General features: G+C 33.9%; 1 protein-coding gene across 1 annotated transcript; it reads left to right on the top strand.

The window, feature by feature from the left end:
• Positions 1–983: 983 nt before the first annotated feature.
• Positions 984–11,897, top strand: LOC104893499 (beta-glucosidase 13). Its single transcript, XM_010679602.4, has 11 exons — positions 984–1,387; positions 6,658–6,762; positions 6,840–6,915; positions 7,019–7,096; positions 7,444–7,531; positions 7,645–7,864; positions 8,336–8,451; positions 8,535–8,746; positions 9,177–9,314; positions 10,926–11,070; positions 11,461–11,897. The coding sequence occupies exons 1-11, from the start codon at positions 1,067–1,069 to the stop codon at positions 11,651–11,653; spliced, it is 1,692 nt and encodes a 563-aa protein (XP_010677904.1). The 5' UTR covers positions 984–1,066; the 3' UTR covers positions 11,654–11,897.
• The last annotated feature ends 8,293 nt before the right edge of the window (positions 11,898–20,190 follow it).

The following is a 20,190-nucleotide window of genomic DNA, read 5'->3' as shown; positions in this document are numbered from 1 at the left end:
TCAACTTTAATGTCGTACAAATGGTCACGTGATATGTTGATACAACTCTTATGACGTCATGGATGCAAGGACACTCGATAATAGCATTGCATGCCTCGGGCACATCAACCTCTAAAAACTCCACCCAAAATTTCTGGTTGTCTCATTCTCACCAATTTTGACTGGTAGCTTAACCATTCTAAGTGAACACCAAAGGGCCGTCGTGGGGGAAGCCAACAACCTTGGCGTCCTGAACCGTGAATGACATGGTAGACATGGCTATTAGGTAGTACTATTGAGTTAGAATATCTAACCCTTGTCGACATGTATAGTTGTGATGAGTTTGAATCAGGAGAAGATTCCCTTATTTAGCCTATTAGGTGGCCGCCAAGAATCGTGACGGACCACTCATAAACCTAATCTGAATCGTTGTATAATGATTGTGTCATAGTATCATGTTAGCGGACATGGTGCAGATGTATCCGCTATAAGAGAGTTGATACCCATAGAAATGCTTTTGTAGTTAAACGAAACGGCAAGGTGACTAAAGATTTGTATCCCTCGGTTATACTACCCCCGTTCTTTTTTCTATTTGCAACAATAAAATTTTCACGCTTGCCAATGCGCAACTTAACTATAATATCTTTAATTACTTTCTAATAACAAATGTACAAATTAGATATTTTAAAATTATAAATCGATATTAATTTAACAAAATCACGCACAATTATATTCTTCCTTACGTAAAAATCATAAGAGATGGTGAAAGAGTAATCAGTGTATAGTATAAAATTCTCATTATTACAATAAAAAAAGAATGAAGAAAGTAGAAACTACATATGGTCCCACTAAAAATATAAATTACAGGTTATAATGGCCCCACATCAAGAGGAAAAAAATATTAGGGTAAGTTCATCAATCGGTCCAACGACACTACCTACTCATTTGCTGGATAATAATTAGTTAATAACAACTATCGACTATAAATAGGAACTCCCCTACTGGAGCAAAGAACATCACCAAAGTTTGTTCTAATCTTCTTTCTTTTCTAAGCCTTCTTTGTTCTCTTAAAAGAACATAAGAAAAAATGGCCTTGCTTTATTCAGCTCCATGCTATAGTCTAGCTTCTGCTAGTAAGCTTAAGCTAAAGAATCCTAATAACTTGCTCTCAAAAACTAACTCAAGCACAAATGTGCATTTGAGAGGCTTACCAAGTTATGGAAATGGAAATGTTTATTGTTCACTCATTCCTAAAATAGTAAAAACAGGAGTTAAAATTGTTGAGGCACCCGTTGTTTCCCTCATTGACGGTCTTCAACCTGCTATTTTCACCCCACCTGAAGGCGATTTAAAAAAGGAGGATTTCCCTCCTGATTTCCTCTTTGGTGCCTCTACTTCCGCTCTTCAGGTCTCTCTACCTCTTTCTTTCTCTATATCTTTTAAGTATGATAACTTAACATGGCCGCCATTTATTACTTATTGCTAGGTTAAATGTATGCTCGACCTCAATGGGTGATCCAAGAATTGGATCATGTGGGTTCGGAATAGTTTGAATATAAATTCCAAAATAAATTTTACTCCCTCCGTCTCAAAATATAGTTCCCATTTCTATTTTGGAAGTCAAATTTTAAAAACTTTGACCAAATATTCTTACTAGTGTATACAAAAAACATATTCATAAAGGGTCTTGTCAGATTCATCTCAATGTATAAATTCGTAATATCAACTTTTTATATTTTTTTTACTAATAAGATATAGAAGATCTTTGGAGACTGTACAAAATGAAATGGGAACTATATTTTGGGACGGAGGGAGTACTATTTTGAGTTATAATTTTTTTAAAGAAAAGAGAGATTAAACTTTCAACAATTAGAGTGAGCGGGGCTTTTATTCTTGATTACATCATTACAAAAAAAGAAATTTTTAATTAACTACTTATAATAATAAAAATTATTAATTTTTAACAAACTACATAGTTATACAAATTATAGGTATTAATTATTAAGACATTTTTCATAAATTAATTTATTAATTAAGTGTTAAAAGTTAAAACTAAAATATCAAAACTTTAACAACTAGCTAGCACAAGCATGAAATCTAGAATGATTAACTAGCAATGAATCAACACTAATAAGTTTTTTTATTCTAGTTTGAGTGACAATAAACCCTATCAAGAATTTTATTTAGAAAGTGATGTATACGATTCTTCCATTTCAAAAATTAATATTTGCACATTTAGTCTATAAATACACATATTAAAGTTTCAAAATATATGAACATTATTCATTTTAACACTCTTCTGTCTTCTCATTGCATATCGCATGTAAATATCTGATAAGTGAATCAAGTAATTAACTTAGGGAATTTTTAGTAACTAATTTTATTTAGAGAATTGGGGAAAAAAAAGATTTACTACTTGGTGGCAGAAGAGATTGATGGATAAAAAAGAAATATGAAAAGGTAAATGTAAAATAAAGAAAAAAGGAAAATAAAGAAAAAGGGAAAATAAAGAAAAAAATGGAACATAAAGAAAAAAACGCAAAGACAGACTAAAGAAATAAAACACATTATCTTTGAATTCGAACCTGCAAGGCTGCAACCAACTAAGGAGCATTAAGTGTTAAATACACTCCCCCACTAAGCTACAATGTATTTCAATAATGAATATAAATACTTAAGTTATATATATGCTATTTATTTGCCTCTTTTTTTGTTTTTACTAGTTTTCTCTGTTTTTTACCCGAATTTGCGTGAATTCAGTTGAATCCACACTGAATCTACCACTGCAGTCGACCTTAAATTGTTAACAAAGTGCCACTAAATTTTAAATGGTATGAGTACTCTTAGTATAAGTATTATTTTTATATCAGTCACCAAGCAAACTAATAAAGATATGTAGCTCATAATCTCAAGACCGTAACATCAGTTTCATTAAAGGAACTTTTGAGGTGGAAGTTCCCCTTACCGCCCTTGCTTTTAAGTGGCATTTTCTCATGCTGAGTACTGCTAATTTGACTTCCCCAAGCTCAATACAAACACGTAACATCATAATCGGCTTCCACATTTGTACACCATATATGCTCCCTCTGTCTTTCTCGTATTTCATTTTGGGTGTCTTAAAATGTTGTTTCCATTTTTCTTAATTCTACCTTTTTCGTCAAAAAAAAATAAAAATTCACTTTTTACCTTCTTTCCACCTTTTCACATGGGTTTTTGATACCCTCATTTAATGTTCCTTAACTCTCATTGGTTGGATATAATGAAAATTATTTTTTACTCTTTCTTTCCTCTTTTCACATGCCCATCAATTTAATGTTCTCATTCTTTTTCATTTTTTTATGACAATGATTCCAAAAAGAACAACTCCCCCACGCAAGTACATGATAATCATTGTTTCTTTAATTTCCGTGCCCAAAATGAAAGGAGAACTATAAAATAAGATGGAAGAAGTAATAAATTATTAAGAGAAGGTTTTCAATCAGGTTTACTTTAAGCTAATTTGTTATGCTCAATTCAGTTAATCAATGATTCATTTCAGATTTTGATGGACCCCTTCAAAATTTAATCCACAGGAATTATTCATTTATTGAATCATACTTAAAAAAAGATAGTGATTAACTTCCACATTTAGCCTTGATTAATTTTGAGCTGTATCAAAATCTAGTTTATATAAATCTCTATTATATAAGGGAAGGGGGAGCAACGGTGTCCTCTTTTGAACTGACTATTTTACCCCCCCCCTCCCTTTCTAAATTACAAAAGGAATCTCAATACCAAAATGGGGGTCAAACAAAGCCACCGGAAATTAATTTCAACAATCACTCTAGAAATCACTTATATGAGGAAACTTTACAAATCACTCATAGAATTGAGAAAATCACGCAAAATCACTTCAAATGATCAGGAAACTTTACAAAAACTAAAAATTAACTTACAAACTAAAACTAATATAAGGACGTCAATACATACAAAAACATTCACAAAATTCACTTACAAACATTGTTCTCAATAACCATTCACATTACATACTCACAAAAATTACTTATAAACACAAATCTGAGAAAAACATAAGATTTTGACAGTAATATCACACATTAGTCCATCGACGATTTGCGAACTTTCAAACAGGTACATAATTCTTTTATATCTTCAAAGTTATTTCACATTATTCGACTGTTATGTAGTTGAAAAAATGGAGATAATAGAAATTAGTTGAAAAGGCTTTATATAATTAGACTTAAATTTGATTCATTTTCATATAAAATCTGAAAACAAGATGTGTATGAAATTTGATTCAATTTTTTTTTTGAGGGGAAATTTGATTCATTTACGACACTGATGAAGAAGTTACAAATTTAGTTCTTTTTTTAAAATTCCAATATAAATTTTTGCCCAAAACTTTTGCAAAATATCCATGTTAGAATAAATTTTGAAAAACAAACAATATCAAACCTTTTTGCGAACAACTTTTGCAAAAATCCATTTTCAGAAAAAAAAAAATTTACATTAATTTGCGAAATCAGATTGTGTATGAACAATTTAAAATATCATTTCATCTATAATTGAAACTCAAAGTGTTAAAATTTAGAAAAGGAGAAAAATAAAAGCTGACCATTTTTTATGCAAAATCAGATTGTGTATGAAAAACTTAAAATTTCATTTCAAATATAATTGAAACTCAAAGTGTTAAAATTTAGAAAAGAGAAAATTAAAATGACCATTTATGCAAAATCAAATTGTGTATGAAAAATTTAAAATTTCATTTCAAATATAATTGAAATCAAAGTGTGAACATTTAAAATGATGAAAATTTTTAAATATCAATTTGTGAAATCAGAATTTAGAAGTTAGACAAGGAAAAAAAACTGAAATTGTCTTATACTTTTCGGTTACAATTTTGGGATCATAAAGAAATTACTGAAATCCATATCAAAAACTATTATAAATTACAAAAATGAATAAAACCAAAAAAAAAGAACATGAGATATTTAGTAAAGAACATCATACTGATTATAAAAGAACATGCGCATATAAGACTTGAGAAACAAAAAATATTCAAAATCACAAAAATGAATAACAACATAAAAAGAACATGAAAGAATCTTATTCACAAAATGGAGGTGAACTTAAATACTAACTTGCATTTTCAGTTTGTTTGCTACTTATTATTTAGCTAAAAATATCATCGCATGCATCGCATGCATCGCGTGCACAAAAGGCTAGTAAAGATATACGTCAAGTCTGTATCAAATTAATTTAGATTATATGTCAAAAATCACTTTTTCTAATCACTTTTTTGTGAGAACAACCATTTAAAACAAAATTGGACACACAACCACCTTTTTAATTCTTTTTTTGTTGGAAGCCACCACTTGTCAGAATCTGGTGGTTGACCTCGATTTTCTGGTGTTGACCATCATAGAACCCATTTTGTTCCAGATTCTCGACCATTTTTTCCACCTTCACGCCTTATCCCTTCTTCTGCTAACATCTCCCTCCCTCGAATATTATTGTTTTTGGAATTTCAGAATAAGGGAGGAGGAAGGGAGAAAGAGGAAAAAAGGGTGGACAGGTTGGGGGGGGGGTTAGGGGGGAGGGGGTTTTTTGTTGGGGGATATGAGGGGGATTTCTTGCGGGTTGCAAGGGGGGAGGGGGGTTTGTCGAGGGATGCGAGGAGGAAGGGAGTAGTAGAGGATGCAAGGGGGGAGGGGGTTGCCGGGGAATGCGAGGGGGAGAGATGGTTGGGGTTGTAAGGATTGAGATGGTCGTGGGGGGGTTGCCGGGGCTGGGACTACGCATGGGATAAAGCTGGGAGGGTGGGGTTGGGCGGCGACGGCTAGGGAGGCCTGGGGGTAGGGTGGCAGCACCGGGGAAAAGGCTATACGGTGGTGGTGGCGACAACAATGGTCGTTTGGTGGTAGTGATTTTCGCCATAAGAAGGTTAAAGGATGATGAATGGCGGAAATCTGAAAAAAAAAAGTTCCTATAATGGTCTGCTAGAAAAGTTGGGTCAACGACCAAATTCCGACAAGTGGTGGCTTGCCACAAAAATTAAAACAAAAAAGGTGGTTGTGTGTCCAATCTATACAAATATATTAAAAGGCGTGCGTGACAATGTATACACGCCACGTGGCACCTCTGTTACTCCACTAGAATTGTCCAATGCAACAAGATTTGAACTCGTGACCTCTTGCTATTATACATGACACAATTACCATCTCAACTAACTTCTAATCATGCTCTAAGTGCCCACGTTATTATATTTGTACCTTTTAATGCTGAGTATTCCTTAATATATTTAATGGGAATGGAAAAAAATGTATACCAAGTTCGAAAAATAGTAGCAACCCGAAGCAACGCCTGGGTCCAAATATTAGTTTTTTCTAAAAGGTGGTTTCTCACAAATAAGTGGTTGTAGAAGGTAGTTTCTGATAAATTTTCCAATTAATTTTAGAAGCCAACATATTATGAACAATAATATCATCACTCATCACAAACAAACCCATACATTAAAAAAAAAAAAGGAAAAACAATCCTCTTATATCATCTATTTGTCTAGGGAACATTCATTTACTTTATAAGAACTTTTTCCAACGTAACTTAGTATTTATTGTAAGATGATGGGCTTAATATATTATTGATTGGTAGTGCTTAATATATTATGTGATATTGTGGTAGACTGAAGGAAGAGGGGATGAAGGTGGAAGAGGAAAAAGCACATGGGATTTCATGATTCAAGCTAGCCAAGGGAAAAAGGCAGTCGACTCCTACAACCTTTTTAAGGTATAAAATAGTGATATTTTATATTCATGAAACTGTATGAAGCAATAAATTTAACCGTTTGCTGGTAATAATTACAGGAAGATGTGAAAATTTTGAAAGAAACGGGCTTGAATACATACAGGTTCTCCATTGCTTGGCCAAGGATATTGCCTAGTAAGTTGTTTATTTCGAGCCCTTCAATATTAGTCAAATAGTCACTATGACCAACAAGGCAACAACTGCTCAGCATATTTACAAATTAACAAATACATTGCAGATGGTACTCTGGAGTCTGGAGTTAACCAAGAGGGCATTGATTTTTATAACAAATTCATAGATGAATTGATCGCAAATGGTAACGTAAAGCTTAACTAGCTCGTAAGAAGTATTAATTAAGGCCTTGTTCACTTCACCTTAGCTTTTTTGTTGACAAAAAATTATTACAATTGAAGGGATATAATTGAAAACCGATTTTACGGATTGAATTTTTTTTTACTCATTAAAACTTGTTTTTCTTTAGTCATCATTTTTCTCCGTCTTATTTTTACTTTATCTTGAGTGTATCTCTCCTATGCATGACCTACTAAATTTTTAATGATTATAAAGGATCAATATAGATTAATAAGGTGAAGTGAACGAGATCTAATTATAATGTATATCGTCTGTGTACATAAAACTCACCATTCACTCCATTTTTATCAGGAATTACTCCCATCATCACTTTGTTCCATTTTGACCTACCAGTGCTTTTACAAAACCAATTCTATGGTTTCATGCGACCCAACATCGTGTATAAATCAAACTCTTGATCTTTTTAGAATTCATTACTTTGATGTAGTATTAGTACACAATGAATACTCTATTAACGTGCAATTATATACATAATAAACAATGTGGGTGTAGAGAGCACTTCAAGGAGTTTGCAGATCTTTGCTTTGAGAAGTTCGGTGACCGTGTTAAGTATTGGGGTACAATAAATGAGCCTTATGTATTTGGCTCCTATGGCTACAAGATGGGATTGCCTGGTGATCTCAAGAATGATCCTTTAGGTCCATTCATTGCTACCCATCATATTATCTTAGCTCATGCTGCTGCCGCCAAACTATACAAGGAAAAATATCAAGTAAATACTCCCTCCCTCAGTTTGATTTTGATTTTTCCATTGGGATTGTTTTATTCATTGAGCTGATATCTTGATCATAAATTTACACCAAATAAATAAATAAAAAGATACTAATGTCAGGTGTCGTTTGATTGTTTTGAACTTGTATTTCCTAAACATGAACTTACGTAATTTTTTTAGCAATGCGTAATCAAATATACTAATTGTCAAAATGATGCAACATTTCACGTTGCTTAGCTAGATTTTGATACGGGTACGTGTTCGGATTTGGGTACAGGGACAAAAAGGCAACATTTTGAAATTTTAGGAAAGAGTACGCGTACCCATACAAGATACATGATACGTGTCGTATAGTATACGGGACGGGTACGAGTACGTGACCTAGAAGAAGTACCCATGCGACATAGTTGCTTAGTTCATCCATGGCTACTCAAAATTTCCAATGTAACTAAATCATATTCCAATATGTAGAAATCTCAAGGTGGAAAAATTGGAATCTCACTCCCATGCAAATGGTATATGCCGCACTCTGCTGATCCAAAGGACTTTGCAGCTACAAAAATGCAGCTAGACTTCCAGTTGGGCTGGTAAGTACCATAGTTACTAATGCAAATACCTTTCATGTTCTTCTTTCTGTTGGTTTGTTTTACTTATTTCTTACAATCTTCAGGTACATGGATCCATTAACCCGTGGCGAATACCCTGAATCCATGAGAAAGAATGTGAAGGGACTCCCTGAGTTTACACCATCCGAGAAGGAACTAGTCAAAGACGCCTTCGATTACATTGGTATCAATTACTACACTTCCAGATACGTCAAGCATACTTGTACCGTCGATGCAATGTCTGGCGTTATCAATATCAAATACGCTGAACAGACTGGTAATTATAATCAAAATCAAAATCAAAGAGCCAAAGTAAATTGATACTCCCTTCGTTTCTTAAAGATTTTCCCTCTTTCCGTTTAACTGCGTCTCCAAAAGATCTTCCTTTTTTTACTTTATTCCTTATTTGAATTTTTTTTTTCCTCTTCTTACCCTCTCATGTCTCTATCATATGGTCCACAATTACATTATTAATTCAATTTTACTCTGTTTCTCTTTTCTACTTTAACCCATTTTTATTTGTTTGTTTATCTTATTTCTTTTCTCTCTCTTACTTTACCCACCCCACACCTCATACAAATGGATCCTTCTTAGTATATGTAGGAACAGTAACAAGGAAAATCTTTAGGAAACGAAGGGAGTATATAATAGTTCCATCCATGTTATTTCAATGACATGATAATTGCATGATTGTTCTTGTGTTGCAGCTGATGATGAAGGAAACGTCGTCGGGCCTCAAGCGAAAGGACAAGAGGACATTTATGTCCACCCTGATGGACTCAAGAATTTGCTTCTGTATGTCAAGACTGAATATGGTAACCCCGAAGTATATGTGACTGAGAATGGTATGTAACTACTCAAGAAGTATTTGCTTAGCTTCTCAATAAATATTTTTTAAAACAGATAGGATAAAATTCTTCAACAGCCAACGTTAGGGCCGTGTGCCCGTGTCAAAGCCACGAAGGAACAGGCGGCTGCGTGATAATGTTAATGATTCAGAACACATAAATGAAAAAGTGACGAAATTTTATTGCGTATATACACGCCATAATCTATACTAATATATTAAAAGGCATGCCTAAGTCAGAAACGGTGCCACGTGACGCTCTCCCTAGGTGTAGTGTAAGGTTCGATATCTAAACCTCAAGAACATACACTAAAGTCTTAACCACTAGACCAAATAATATTTAGTCTTATAATCTTAAATTATAATATTAATAAATGAAAATTTTCCTTACCGGAGCGTAGCCCGGGCCTAATAACTAGTATATGATTAAATCCAAGTTTCTAAATTTATAAGGTTTATTAATGATATTTTTTTTTGAGAAAGAATGTTTAGATAAGGATTTTTTATTTTATTTTTACCATCTTATAAATAGTTCGTTTTATATTTTAGTACTTTTTTTTTTCAATTTTACCACCTTAAACTTTCCAACTCATTAAAAATTACCACCTAACTCGTCCTCCGGGCAAGAATCCAGTGAGAGAGGGCCCACATTTCGAATTAAAAAACTATTCCCTCTCTTACCAGCATCTCTCTTCTCGATTTTTGTTTCTGTTTGTTCATTGACCATTTCATTGTCTTCAACCAATGATATTTTTATCTTCAATTCCCTATTAAACCCCTATGTAAAAATCCTCAACTCCTCTTTGATATTTATAGATATTCATTTACCCTCTTTCTTTTACTTCACCCAAAAATTCATAATACCAAACTCCTCTTTCTTCTCCTTTATTTCGACTTTTGCAGCAAGAGAAATTCCACAATTGCTCTTTTGATGATTTTGAGAAGAACATTGAGACATTATGTGCCTATAGATTAATGAGAACCAAAATCAACATTATGCTAAAGAACACCATAGATGCCCGAATTTAGGCCCATTTTACTAATAAAACTGAACAAAAAATGCCCAAAATTGAAGAAGAAGCCTAACCTATTAAATTGGGCTGAAAACACATAACTTATAGTAGCAAAATCTCTAATCTCTCCTTTGATTGAGGTCGAATTTATCAAAAAATGATAAACCCTAACTTGATTTAGGTTCTCATCAAGAAAATTTAGGTTTATGGAGCGATTGAAAGATAAAATTGGGGTTTTAATGAAGACGAAATGAAAAATCTAGGGTAAAGAGGAAAAATGGGAGGGAAACTAGACATAAAGCAGTTATTTGGAACCCCCTAACCAGATTCTTCGTCGGAACATAGTCAATGTGGTGATTTTTAACGAGTTGGAAACTTTAAGAGTTTAACGTGGTAAAATTGAAAAAAAAATTAAAAGATAGTAAAGTGTAAAACGGACTATATATAAGGTGGTAAACAATAAACATCAAGAAATTCTTTAAATAGTGTTCTCCGAATGCAAGAAAAATATATTGCATAGCTTGTTACTTTCTGGAATTTTCTGGTCTTGTACTACATACTTACCATCTAACACTTCAAACATTATGTTATCGCAGGTATGCCGGATAAACCAACAATTACAGGCTCGGTTAACGATATGATTGCGCAAGGAAAAACAGCAGAACTTGAGGCTGCATTTTATGATGACTATAGAATCCAACATGCTCACGATCATCTTGTAGCTGTTCGAGAAGCAATAAAGTAATACATCTAATCAATACAATTGTTACTTTTTTGCTCTATCTATCAAGGGGTAGATGAAAGTGTATAAGGAGCCCAACCGCACAGGTCCCAAAATGATAAGAGCCCAAAATATATTATTTTGAAAATCTTAATTGATTTTCGAAAAAATCACACTTGTTTCCACCCATAATAAACTTGTCAATAACCTATTTTTAGATAACTTCTCGTCTTTAGAACTCTAACCTTCCCTCTTTATCTTCTATAAATATAGGGGCTCAATTTTCATGTTAGAACCGAAACTCCGAAATCTTCTAAACGACCCTGAATCCATCAAAAGTTGACATGCTATAACGTAGTAGTAGAAAGTTTTTCTTACCATGGTAACTTAATTGGTATACATGAATGCAGGGAGGGAGCTAACGTGAAAGGCTACGTCGTATGGTCACTGATGGACAATATGGAAGTAGGTGCAGGATACGATGTTCGCTTCGGCCTCAACTATACAGATTACTATGACAATCATAAAAGATACCCTAAAAAATCTGCTAAATGGTTTGCTAATTTCCTTCAAGCAGAGAACGCAAAGGGTTCCAACAACTAGAGTTTCAATTGTATTGTGACCATGTCATCCAATAATTGAATGCAAATTACGTTTATCATATAATAAATGTTTGTATTTCCTTAAGTCAAAGAAAAACAAGTGTTTGCGTTGATTATATAAAGTATTTATATTTTGTATTTGGCAAACTATTTAAGTGAAAATTGTACGTGGCAAATTCTCCTATGTCCCTTCTATTTGGAACTTCTCTCTTACTATTGGAACATATTTCTTACTTTTGGATTCACTCTCTTATCTTTTGATACTTATCTCTTAGGTTTTGTTTTTTAAATTAATAAAATGCTCCAAAAATATTATTTATTATTTCATTTCTGCATTCCGTAGTGACAAACAAAATTTTTACAAACATTATGTCTTGTGATTCTCCTTGAGATGCATGGGATCGGAGAAACTAAAGGAAGGGAATGATCAAGCTAATTTCATGAAAATCTTACATTTCAAGGGAATTTGATATCTTTTACATGACAAAAAATTGATGGTGTTAAAGAATATGAAGGTCGGTTAATGTCAACGAAATAATAGACTGCTTGGTAGAAAATTTGACAACCAAAGAGTGGGAGGACAAACTATTTGTCACTACTCTGAAGATTCATGAATGATAATGGGTTTTTAGTGTGTCGTTAAGGCACCAAAAATCGATTTTCAAACAACATTTATAAAACCTAACAAGCAATTACTAATTAAATAGTAAGGGCAAATCGAGGATCGATCCCCAGGGAAAATAGGATCAATTCAAGTCTATCAAGTCTAGACTACCTAATTGAAGGATATTTGGGGGTTTGAAAAGATTTGGTAACAACTATGAGTAGTCAATAACAAGAACTAGCAAATAACTCGAATTAATCAATCAGATAGAAAGACACTAAAGTTAGGGTTACTAGTATGAATAAAAGTGGACAATGAATGTTAATGCGATTGTGAAGTAACGGAAACGATTATGCGAGGTTTACTTTTCCTCTAAAATACTCGAGTCCTCTCTGGAATGATCCTCAAGAATAATCACTTAATCAATCAACTAAATCCTCTCTCGAATGGTCTCTAGTCAATTAAATAAGAGATTCGATAAATCCGGAAAATCCCTAATAAAGGATCCCCTTAATTTCAACTCAATATCTTGGCCTAGAAATTACGTTGATTCTTGGCGATGATAAAAGAGTTTAACTAAAACTCGATTTAAGAACATTTGAATTCAAAATACCAAAGCATAAATGTGATCAATATCTACCCTAAGGTCTCAAAACACCAAGATCAATGCATAAACTTATTTAAAATATCACAATCAGATCAACAAAACATTTAAAATCTTAATCCATACTTTCACCCTAACGCTATATATGAAACTACTCACTAATCATGGATTCCAAGCAATTAAATATAATATCTATAACTAATCTAAGGCTAAACATGATTAAGAGATGATCAAACTAATAGAAATAAAAATTATGAGACTATAAGGATGAAGAACTAATAACAAGGAAAAACAAGAACAACCACGAAAAGAATGAAATAAAAACTGAAATTTCAAATTAAATTAAATTGAATGAAAAGTACCTTGAATGTTATCGGAATCACAAACTATGATTAATTAATCTCAAATATCAATAAAACTAAAGTATTTATCTCTCTAGTATAAACCCTAGCAATACTCTCTAAAAACTCTAGAATGAAGCATAAGTTCAAAACTAAAACAAAACTATCGTTTTTAATGAAGGCTCAATTTTTTTTCTTTCTGGAAACGAAGGGTGCGAGAGCACCAAAAAGAGGTGTGGGTGCACCAAGCAGAGGTACGGGCGCACCAAGCAGAGTTACGGGCGCATCAAAATTAGGTGCGGGCGACCTCACCCTTCTACCTCAAACTTGGAATTTCTCGTCAAATGGTGCGGGCGCACCATGATGTTTTGATTTTTGTCTTAAAAACCAACTGATGGTGCGGGTGCACCATTTGGATGTGCGGGTGCACCATCGTGTGCGGGCATCTCCAACTCATGCGGGCGCACCACAAGAACCCTCGGTTTCTCTAACTCATACCTTAAGCCATATCTCGCAATACTCGGCCCTGAAAAGGGTCATACCAGCAATGAAAACACGAGAAAACATGGTGAAAGCAAATGTACTAGAAATTCAATAAAAATAGATCGAAAATCTAGCAAAATGTCATGATGATCAATCAATGATCAAGTGAAGAAGTAGAAAAGGAAATGAGTAGAAAAGAGGGGAGATAAGAGAAGAAAGAGGATCAAACTAAACCAAAAGGAGACCACAAAGTGCGTTAAAAACACACTTATCAAACTCTCCCAAGCTTAGCATTTTGTTTGCCCTCAAGTAAACGAAGAGTGAGAAGTAAGGAATGAAGAGGAGAAAGGGAGTAAAAATAAAAAGAAATCATGCAACAAACTAACGTACATGCTCTAAACGCAAATTTACAAACATGACATGCAAGCTAAATGAGTTCATAACAAGATTTAGGAGACCAACCAAACACAAGAGGGAAAATGATTAGGAAGCACAAGAGTGACTCTAAGGATTCAATCCACCGATCAACTGAGTATTTTTTAAAAAAGGCTTTCCAAGAGTGATTTCTCACTCTTCTCTACTTCCAAGTCCCTAGTTTGACTCCATCCTAGGGATGCTCAACCATAATAGCTCGCCTCTACCACATTTTGATGACCCTCATCATGACTTGCACAAAATCTCGCCTGCCACTACTATATCGACCAAGTCCAATCTAGAAGTCAAAAGGGACTTTGTTATGGTTGTAACGGGGCTAGTTAAGGTTTTGGATTATAATTTAGGAATGTGGTACAAAGAGGGTAAGCGGAGTACAAACTAGGAGCAAATACTCCCCCAAGCTAGTCCTAACACCAATATCTCAATTCAAGATCTCACACATAACCTTGATTTTCAGTTTGACTTTTTCACCTTTTGAACTCTTTCACTTTTTGGATTTTGTCATTTTTCTCATCAAATTTCTCTTTCTTTCTTTTATTTCAATAGAAATCCAAATGAAACACTCAGAGCTTTCGTTTTATTTTTTTTTTATTTCTTTTGCCTTTTCTCTCACAATTTTCTTTAGCTTTTGCAGTCATACTTACATATTAATTCACTTTCAACCAAGACTCCATATCAAAATAACTCAACTGAACACAATCTAGACATGCACTCCACTTTGGGAAAAGATTGGCCATGACTTATTATAAGGGTTAAGCAAAAATAGGGTAGAAAGGCTCAGATGGGTTGAGAAGCAGATAATAATGCCAGTATACAAGCTTTTGGCTTTGGAGCTCCTATTTCTAGCAAAAAAAAACGCCATAAATCATTCTTCTAAATGCTTGGTCTTATGCAATCTAGGGGAGGTAAAATGCAAGTCACAAGTTTGACGATCAATGGTGAGGGTTGTGAATGAGTCTTACGATGTTCTTGGCCCTCCTTCGGTATTCGTCACACAAGGGGCAAGGCAATTTGATCATCCAACTCGCCTAATTTCAAAAAGATTCTACCAAGAGTTATCGTTCTCAAGAGTCACTTAAGTCACATCAGGGCTTCCAAAACTGTTGAACCCTAGTTTTGATGATGACAAAGAAACAAAGATGCAAACTAAGTAGTGAACTAATAAGTTATTTAAGTGTATGATTTTTTAAGGTATAAGTGAAAGGAACTAGGAGAATACGAAGTCAAGAGAGGATTTCAAAGACTAAGTAAAGATGTTTCTAGAAGTTGATACTGGAGCAGCATTGGATCAAGAAGAATAAAAGCAAGGCGTTTTATTTTCTAGTTCCATTGTAAAAGGAACAAGTAAGGATGGTAAGGAACATTGGCAGTCTTATTTGAGAATGAGAGTTTGTTCCTTTCTAAGGAACAAACTAAATGGCACTAAACGAATCTGTTAAAGGAACTTGATATATAAAAGGAACTAGACTTAGGCGTGAAGTAGTATAAACGGTACAATTATAAAGTTGAGTAAGTCATGCCTAATTAATGAGGTAACTCTAAAACCCCTCTCTGATTATGACAAATTTTTCCGAAGCTTTCGCAATGTACGGTCAATTTCAGGATCTAAAGGCAAAGTGGGTGAACCGTGAGCTCTTCTTCTCATGTAACACAACAAATCTAAGTAGAGGATTAGCAAATAACAACGACAATCAAAAAGAAAAATCAACTAAGCAAGGTAAACTAAAACAAACTTCAAGTAATAGCACAATTTCCCCGGGAACAGCGCCATTTTAATAAGAGGTTTTTAGGGTGTCGTTAAGGCACGAAAAATCGCTTTTTAAACAATATTTATAAAACCTAACAGGTAATTACTACATAAATAGTAAGGGCAAGTCGAGGGTCGATCCACAGGGAAAATGGGACCAATTCAAATCTATCAAGTCTAGACTACCTAATTGAAGGGTATTGTGGGGTTTGAAAAGACTTAGTAACAACTATGACTAGTTAATAACAAGAACTAGCAAATAACTCGAATTAATGAATCATATAGAAAGACACTAGAGTTAAGTTTACTAGTATGAATAAAAGTGGACAATGAATGTTAATACGATTGTGAAGTAACGGAGACGATTATGCAAGATTTAGTTTTCCTCTAAGATACTCGAGTCCCCTCTCGAATGGTCCTCAAGAATCATCACTTAATCAATGAACTAAATCCTTTCTCTAATGGTCTCTAATCAATTTATTAAGAGATTTGATAAATTCGGAAAACCCCTAATAAAAGATCCCCTTAATTTCTACCCAATATCTTGGCCTAGAAATTATGTTGATTCTTGGGGATGATAAAAGAGTTCAAAATTCGATTCAAGAACATATGAATTCAAAATACCAAAGCATAAATTTGATCAGTATCTATCCTAAGGTATTAAAACACCGAGATCAATGCATAAACTTCCTTAAAACATCACAATCACATCAACAACACATTTAAAACCCTAATTCATACTTTTACCCTAACCCTAGATATGAAACTACTCACTAATCATGGATTCTGAGCAATTAAACATAAAATCCATGACTAATCTAAGGCTAAACATGATTAAGCTAAGAGATGATCAAACTAAAAGAAATAATAATTATGAGACTATAAAATGAAGAACTAGTAACAAGCAAGAACAAGAACAACCACGAAAAGAATGAAATAAAAACAGAAACTTCAAATTAAATTGAATGAAAAGTACCTTGAATGTTATCGCAATCACAAAATTAATTAATCTCAAATCTCAATAAAACTAAAGTGATTATCGCTCTAGTATAAACCCTAACAATACTCTCTAAAAACTCTAGAATAAAGCATAAGTTCAAAACTAAAACAAAACTATCGTTTTTAATGCAGGCTCGATTTTTTTCTTTCCGAAAACGAAGGGTTTGGGCGCACCAAAAAGAGGTGCGGGCGCACCTCACCCTTCTACCTAAAACATGGAATATGTCGTCGAATGGTGTGGGCGCACCAATGTGGTGCCGACGCACTTTGCGACTGGTGCGGATGCACCATGATGTTCTGATTTTTGTCTTCAAAAACAGCTGAAGGTGCGGGCGCACCATTTGGATGTGCGGGTACACCATCGTGTGCCGGTGTCTCCATATTAATGCGGGCGCACCTCAAGCTCCCTCGGTTTCTCTAGCTCATCCCTTAAGCCATATCTCGCAATACTCGGCCGCGAAAAGGGTCATATCTGCAATGAAAAAACGAGAAAATATGGTGAAGGCATATGTACTAGAAATTCGATCAAAATAGATCGAAAATCTAGCAAAATGTCACTATGATCAATCAATGATCAAGTGAAGAAGTAGAAATGCAAGTGACTATAAATGAGGGGAGAAAAGAGAATAAAGAGGACCAAACTAAACCAAAAGGAGGTCATAAAGTGCGTTAGAAACACACTTATCAATGAACCAAAACTCTTTTTGCTTGAAGATACAAAAAATTTCTCAAAAATAGCGTTGTTAAAATTGATCAACTCACTCTAGCTTTTGGATCAAAGAAGAAGCATGATGGTTTCAAAAAAAATGTTGTGTGGTTGATGTTCTCATGGCAGAGTTATTAAGAATTCTTGGAGGCCTCTTGTTCGCCAAACGCATAGTATTTGAGTAGATTACAATCCTCTCGGATAATACCCAGACTATTAGCTTATTGAAAGATGAAGTTATATATAATGACATGTACCATAATGTGTTGCTAAATTATAGGGAACGTAGACAAGAATTCAAGGAAACCGAGTTCCCATACGTGAAGCGTGAAAAGAACAAGCTAGCGGATTACCTTACTCGGGATTGTATAAAGCATACTAGTACTATAAACATTGTTAGGTATTTACCCCTTCCCCCTAATGATTGTAATGAACTATTATTACCGGATCGTTGTAGGCTCTCAAGCATAACTCTAATTAATTTTTATTTAAGCATGGCATTTAACCAAAAAAAAAAAAAGAGGTTGAAGCTACCATATTAGTCAAGTCGTCTTACCATAATGGAAAAGGCAAAACCCTTAAATGCAACCAATGTGAGAAGGTTGTCATGAAGAAAATGATTGTTGGCACAACCTAAAGCTAAAATGTTCCAATGTGAAAATTTTAGGCATGCATATTGCAAGGAATCATTGGTTCCAAAATGACGAGGAAGCACCTATGTTACAAGTGATCGTTGAAAAAAAGTTAATCTGAATTATGGGTGAGAAGTGCACCATGTAGAGAAGTTGCTCTAAATTCCAATGAAAAGATTTTGGTGAGATGTGGATCAACAATGAAATATCGATAGTGGTAGGATGTGGATCACAAAACTAATGAAGAAGTGCTTCATGAAGATCAAGAAAAGAAAATTTTGGAGTACGGGAGTGTTTTAATATATATGCTCCAATATATTCCCATATTTTTAACTAGTAAAAATAGTTAAATCCTAAGAATTAGTAGTATTAAGTTAGGCTATGTTTGGAAACACGCACATTTAAGTCACCTTAAATGAGTAGGTGCTAAAAGCTTAAGTCACCTAAAATAAATAGTCGTGCTTGGGGTAAGACTTAAATAAAAATTAACCTTAAAAATTAACTGAAATTGAGTTGCTATCAAATATACCATCTCAATTTAAGGTGCTAAAATTTTCATATACCTTATCAGTTCAGCTCCTTGCAACTAACTTATCTGTTTCAGCTCTATCTCAAGTTATTTTCCAAACATAACCTTAGTGAGTTATTAGTTATTTTGTAAAGATATTTTAAGAGTAATAATATGTTAATGGTGTAGGTTATGTAGGTGGGTTTTCTCCCACTACCTGCTTTCCCTACTTTATAGCTTTGTGGTTTGTAACTTAGTAGTTGTATGCCTATTTATAGGCACTTTTCATTATCTTCAATTTTATGAGATTGCAGTGTTTTCTTATGACTTGTTTTTTGCTTCATTCAGCTTTCTTATTTCAACAAATTTGGTATTAAGAGCCAAATAGATCCTATGAGCTTGTGAGGTTTACATGTTGAGAATTTTTTCTTAATAGCATCAACAAAAATTCCATTAACATTACCATCTTCAAAGGAGAGAATTATCATTCATGGGCCATCAAGATGACTGGAGAGCTTTGAGTCTTTGGGTATTATTGAGATTGCTATGGATCAAACTCTTCTTCCACAAAATCCAACATTAGCCAAATACAACAAAATGACGTGAAAATGACATAAAAACCCAAAATGTTTCAACTTTGCATTTCGCGGTGTCGAACGAAATTTTTACCAGCATTGTGTTGTGTGATTCTCCAAAAGAAGCATGGGAGAAACAAAAAAGGAGTATGAGAGAAATGATCAAACTAAATTCATGAAAATCTTACATCTTAAGAGGGAACTTGAGATCTTAGACATGCAAAAAAATGATGATGAAATAGAATATGGAGGTCGGTTAATATCAATTGTTAACCAAATAATATAATGCTTGGTGGGAACTTTGACAACGAAAGAGTGAGGAACAAATATTCCACTCTTCCCGAGAGGTATGAACCTAAAATCTTATCGCTTGAAGATGCAATTTTTTTTTTTTCATAATTAACAGCGTGAGAGTTGACCAACTCACTCTTTAATCTAGATCAAAGAAGAAGCATGAGAAAAGCATACGGTGAATAGGTTAAAGGATCCCTATAAGGGAAAGACAAAATTCTTAAATGCAATCGTTGATAGAAGGGTTGTCCTGAAGAAAATTATCTTTGGCGCAAGAGAAAGCCAAAATGTTTCAAATGTCAAGACTTTGGGCATGTTGCAAGAAATTATAGCTTCCAAGATGACGAAGTAGCACCTAAGGTGGCACAAATGGCTATAGAAGAAAAATTACTCTGAACTGTGAGAAGTGCTCCAAATTCCAAAAAGAATATGTGTGCGAGATGTGCAACAACAATAGAAAATTAATAGTGGTGAGACGTGCATCACAAGACTAATGAAGTGGTGCTCCATGAAGATGAATAAGCTAAGAAAATTTTGGAGCAAGAACGTGGGTTAATCAATATGCTCCAAAATTATTATTTATTTTTTTTAGTTAGTGGAAATAGTTAAATCT

This window comes from Beta vulgaris, chromosome 5 (assembly GCF_026745355.1).
Source record: "Beta vulgaris subsp. vulgaris cultivar EL10 chromosome 5, EL10.2, whole genome shotgun sequence".
NCBI classification, from domain to species: domain Eukaryota; kingdom Viridiplantae; phylum Streptophyta; class Magnoliopsida; order Caryophyllales; family Amaranthaceae; genus Beta; species Beta vulgaris.
This window is presented reverse-complemented; position numbering and strand designations above follow the sequence as displayed.

What these genes read in the sequence shown, in the direction of transcription:
- LOC104893499 (XM_010679602.4), top strand. Translation starts at nt 1,067, where the DNA reads ATGGCCTTGCTTTATTCAGCTCCATGCTATAGTCTAGCTTCTGCTAGT. An exon ending in AGATGAATTGATCGCAAATG is followed by an intron (nt 7,097 to 7,443) that starts GTAACGTAAAGC and finishes CATTTTTATCAG; the next exon opens with GAATTACTCCCATCATCACT. An exon ending in CTAGACTTCCAGTTGGGCTG is followed by an intron (nt 8,452 to 8,534) that starts GTAAGTACCATA and finishes TACAATCTTCAG; the next exon opens with GTACATGGATCCATTAACCC.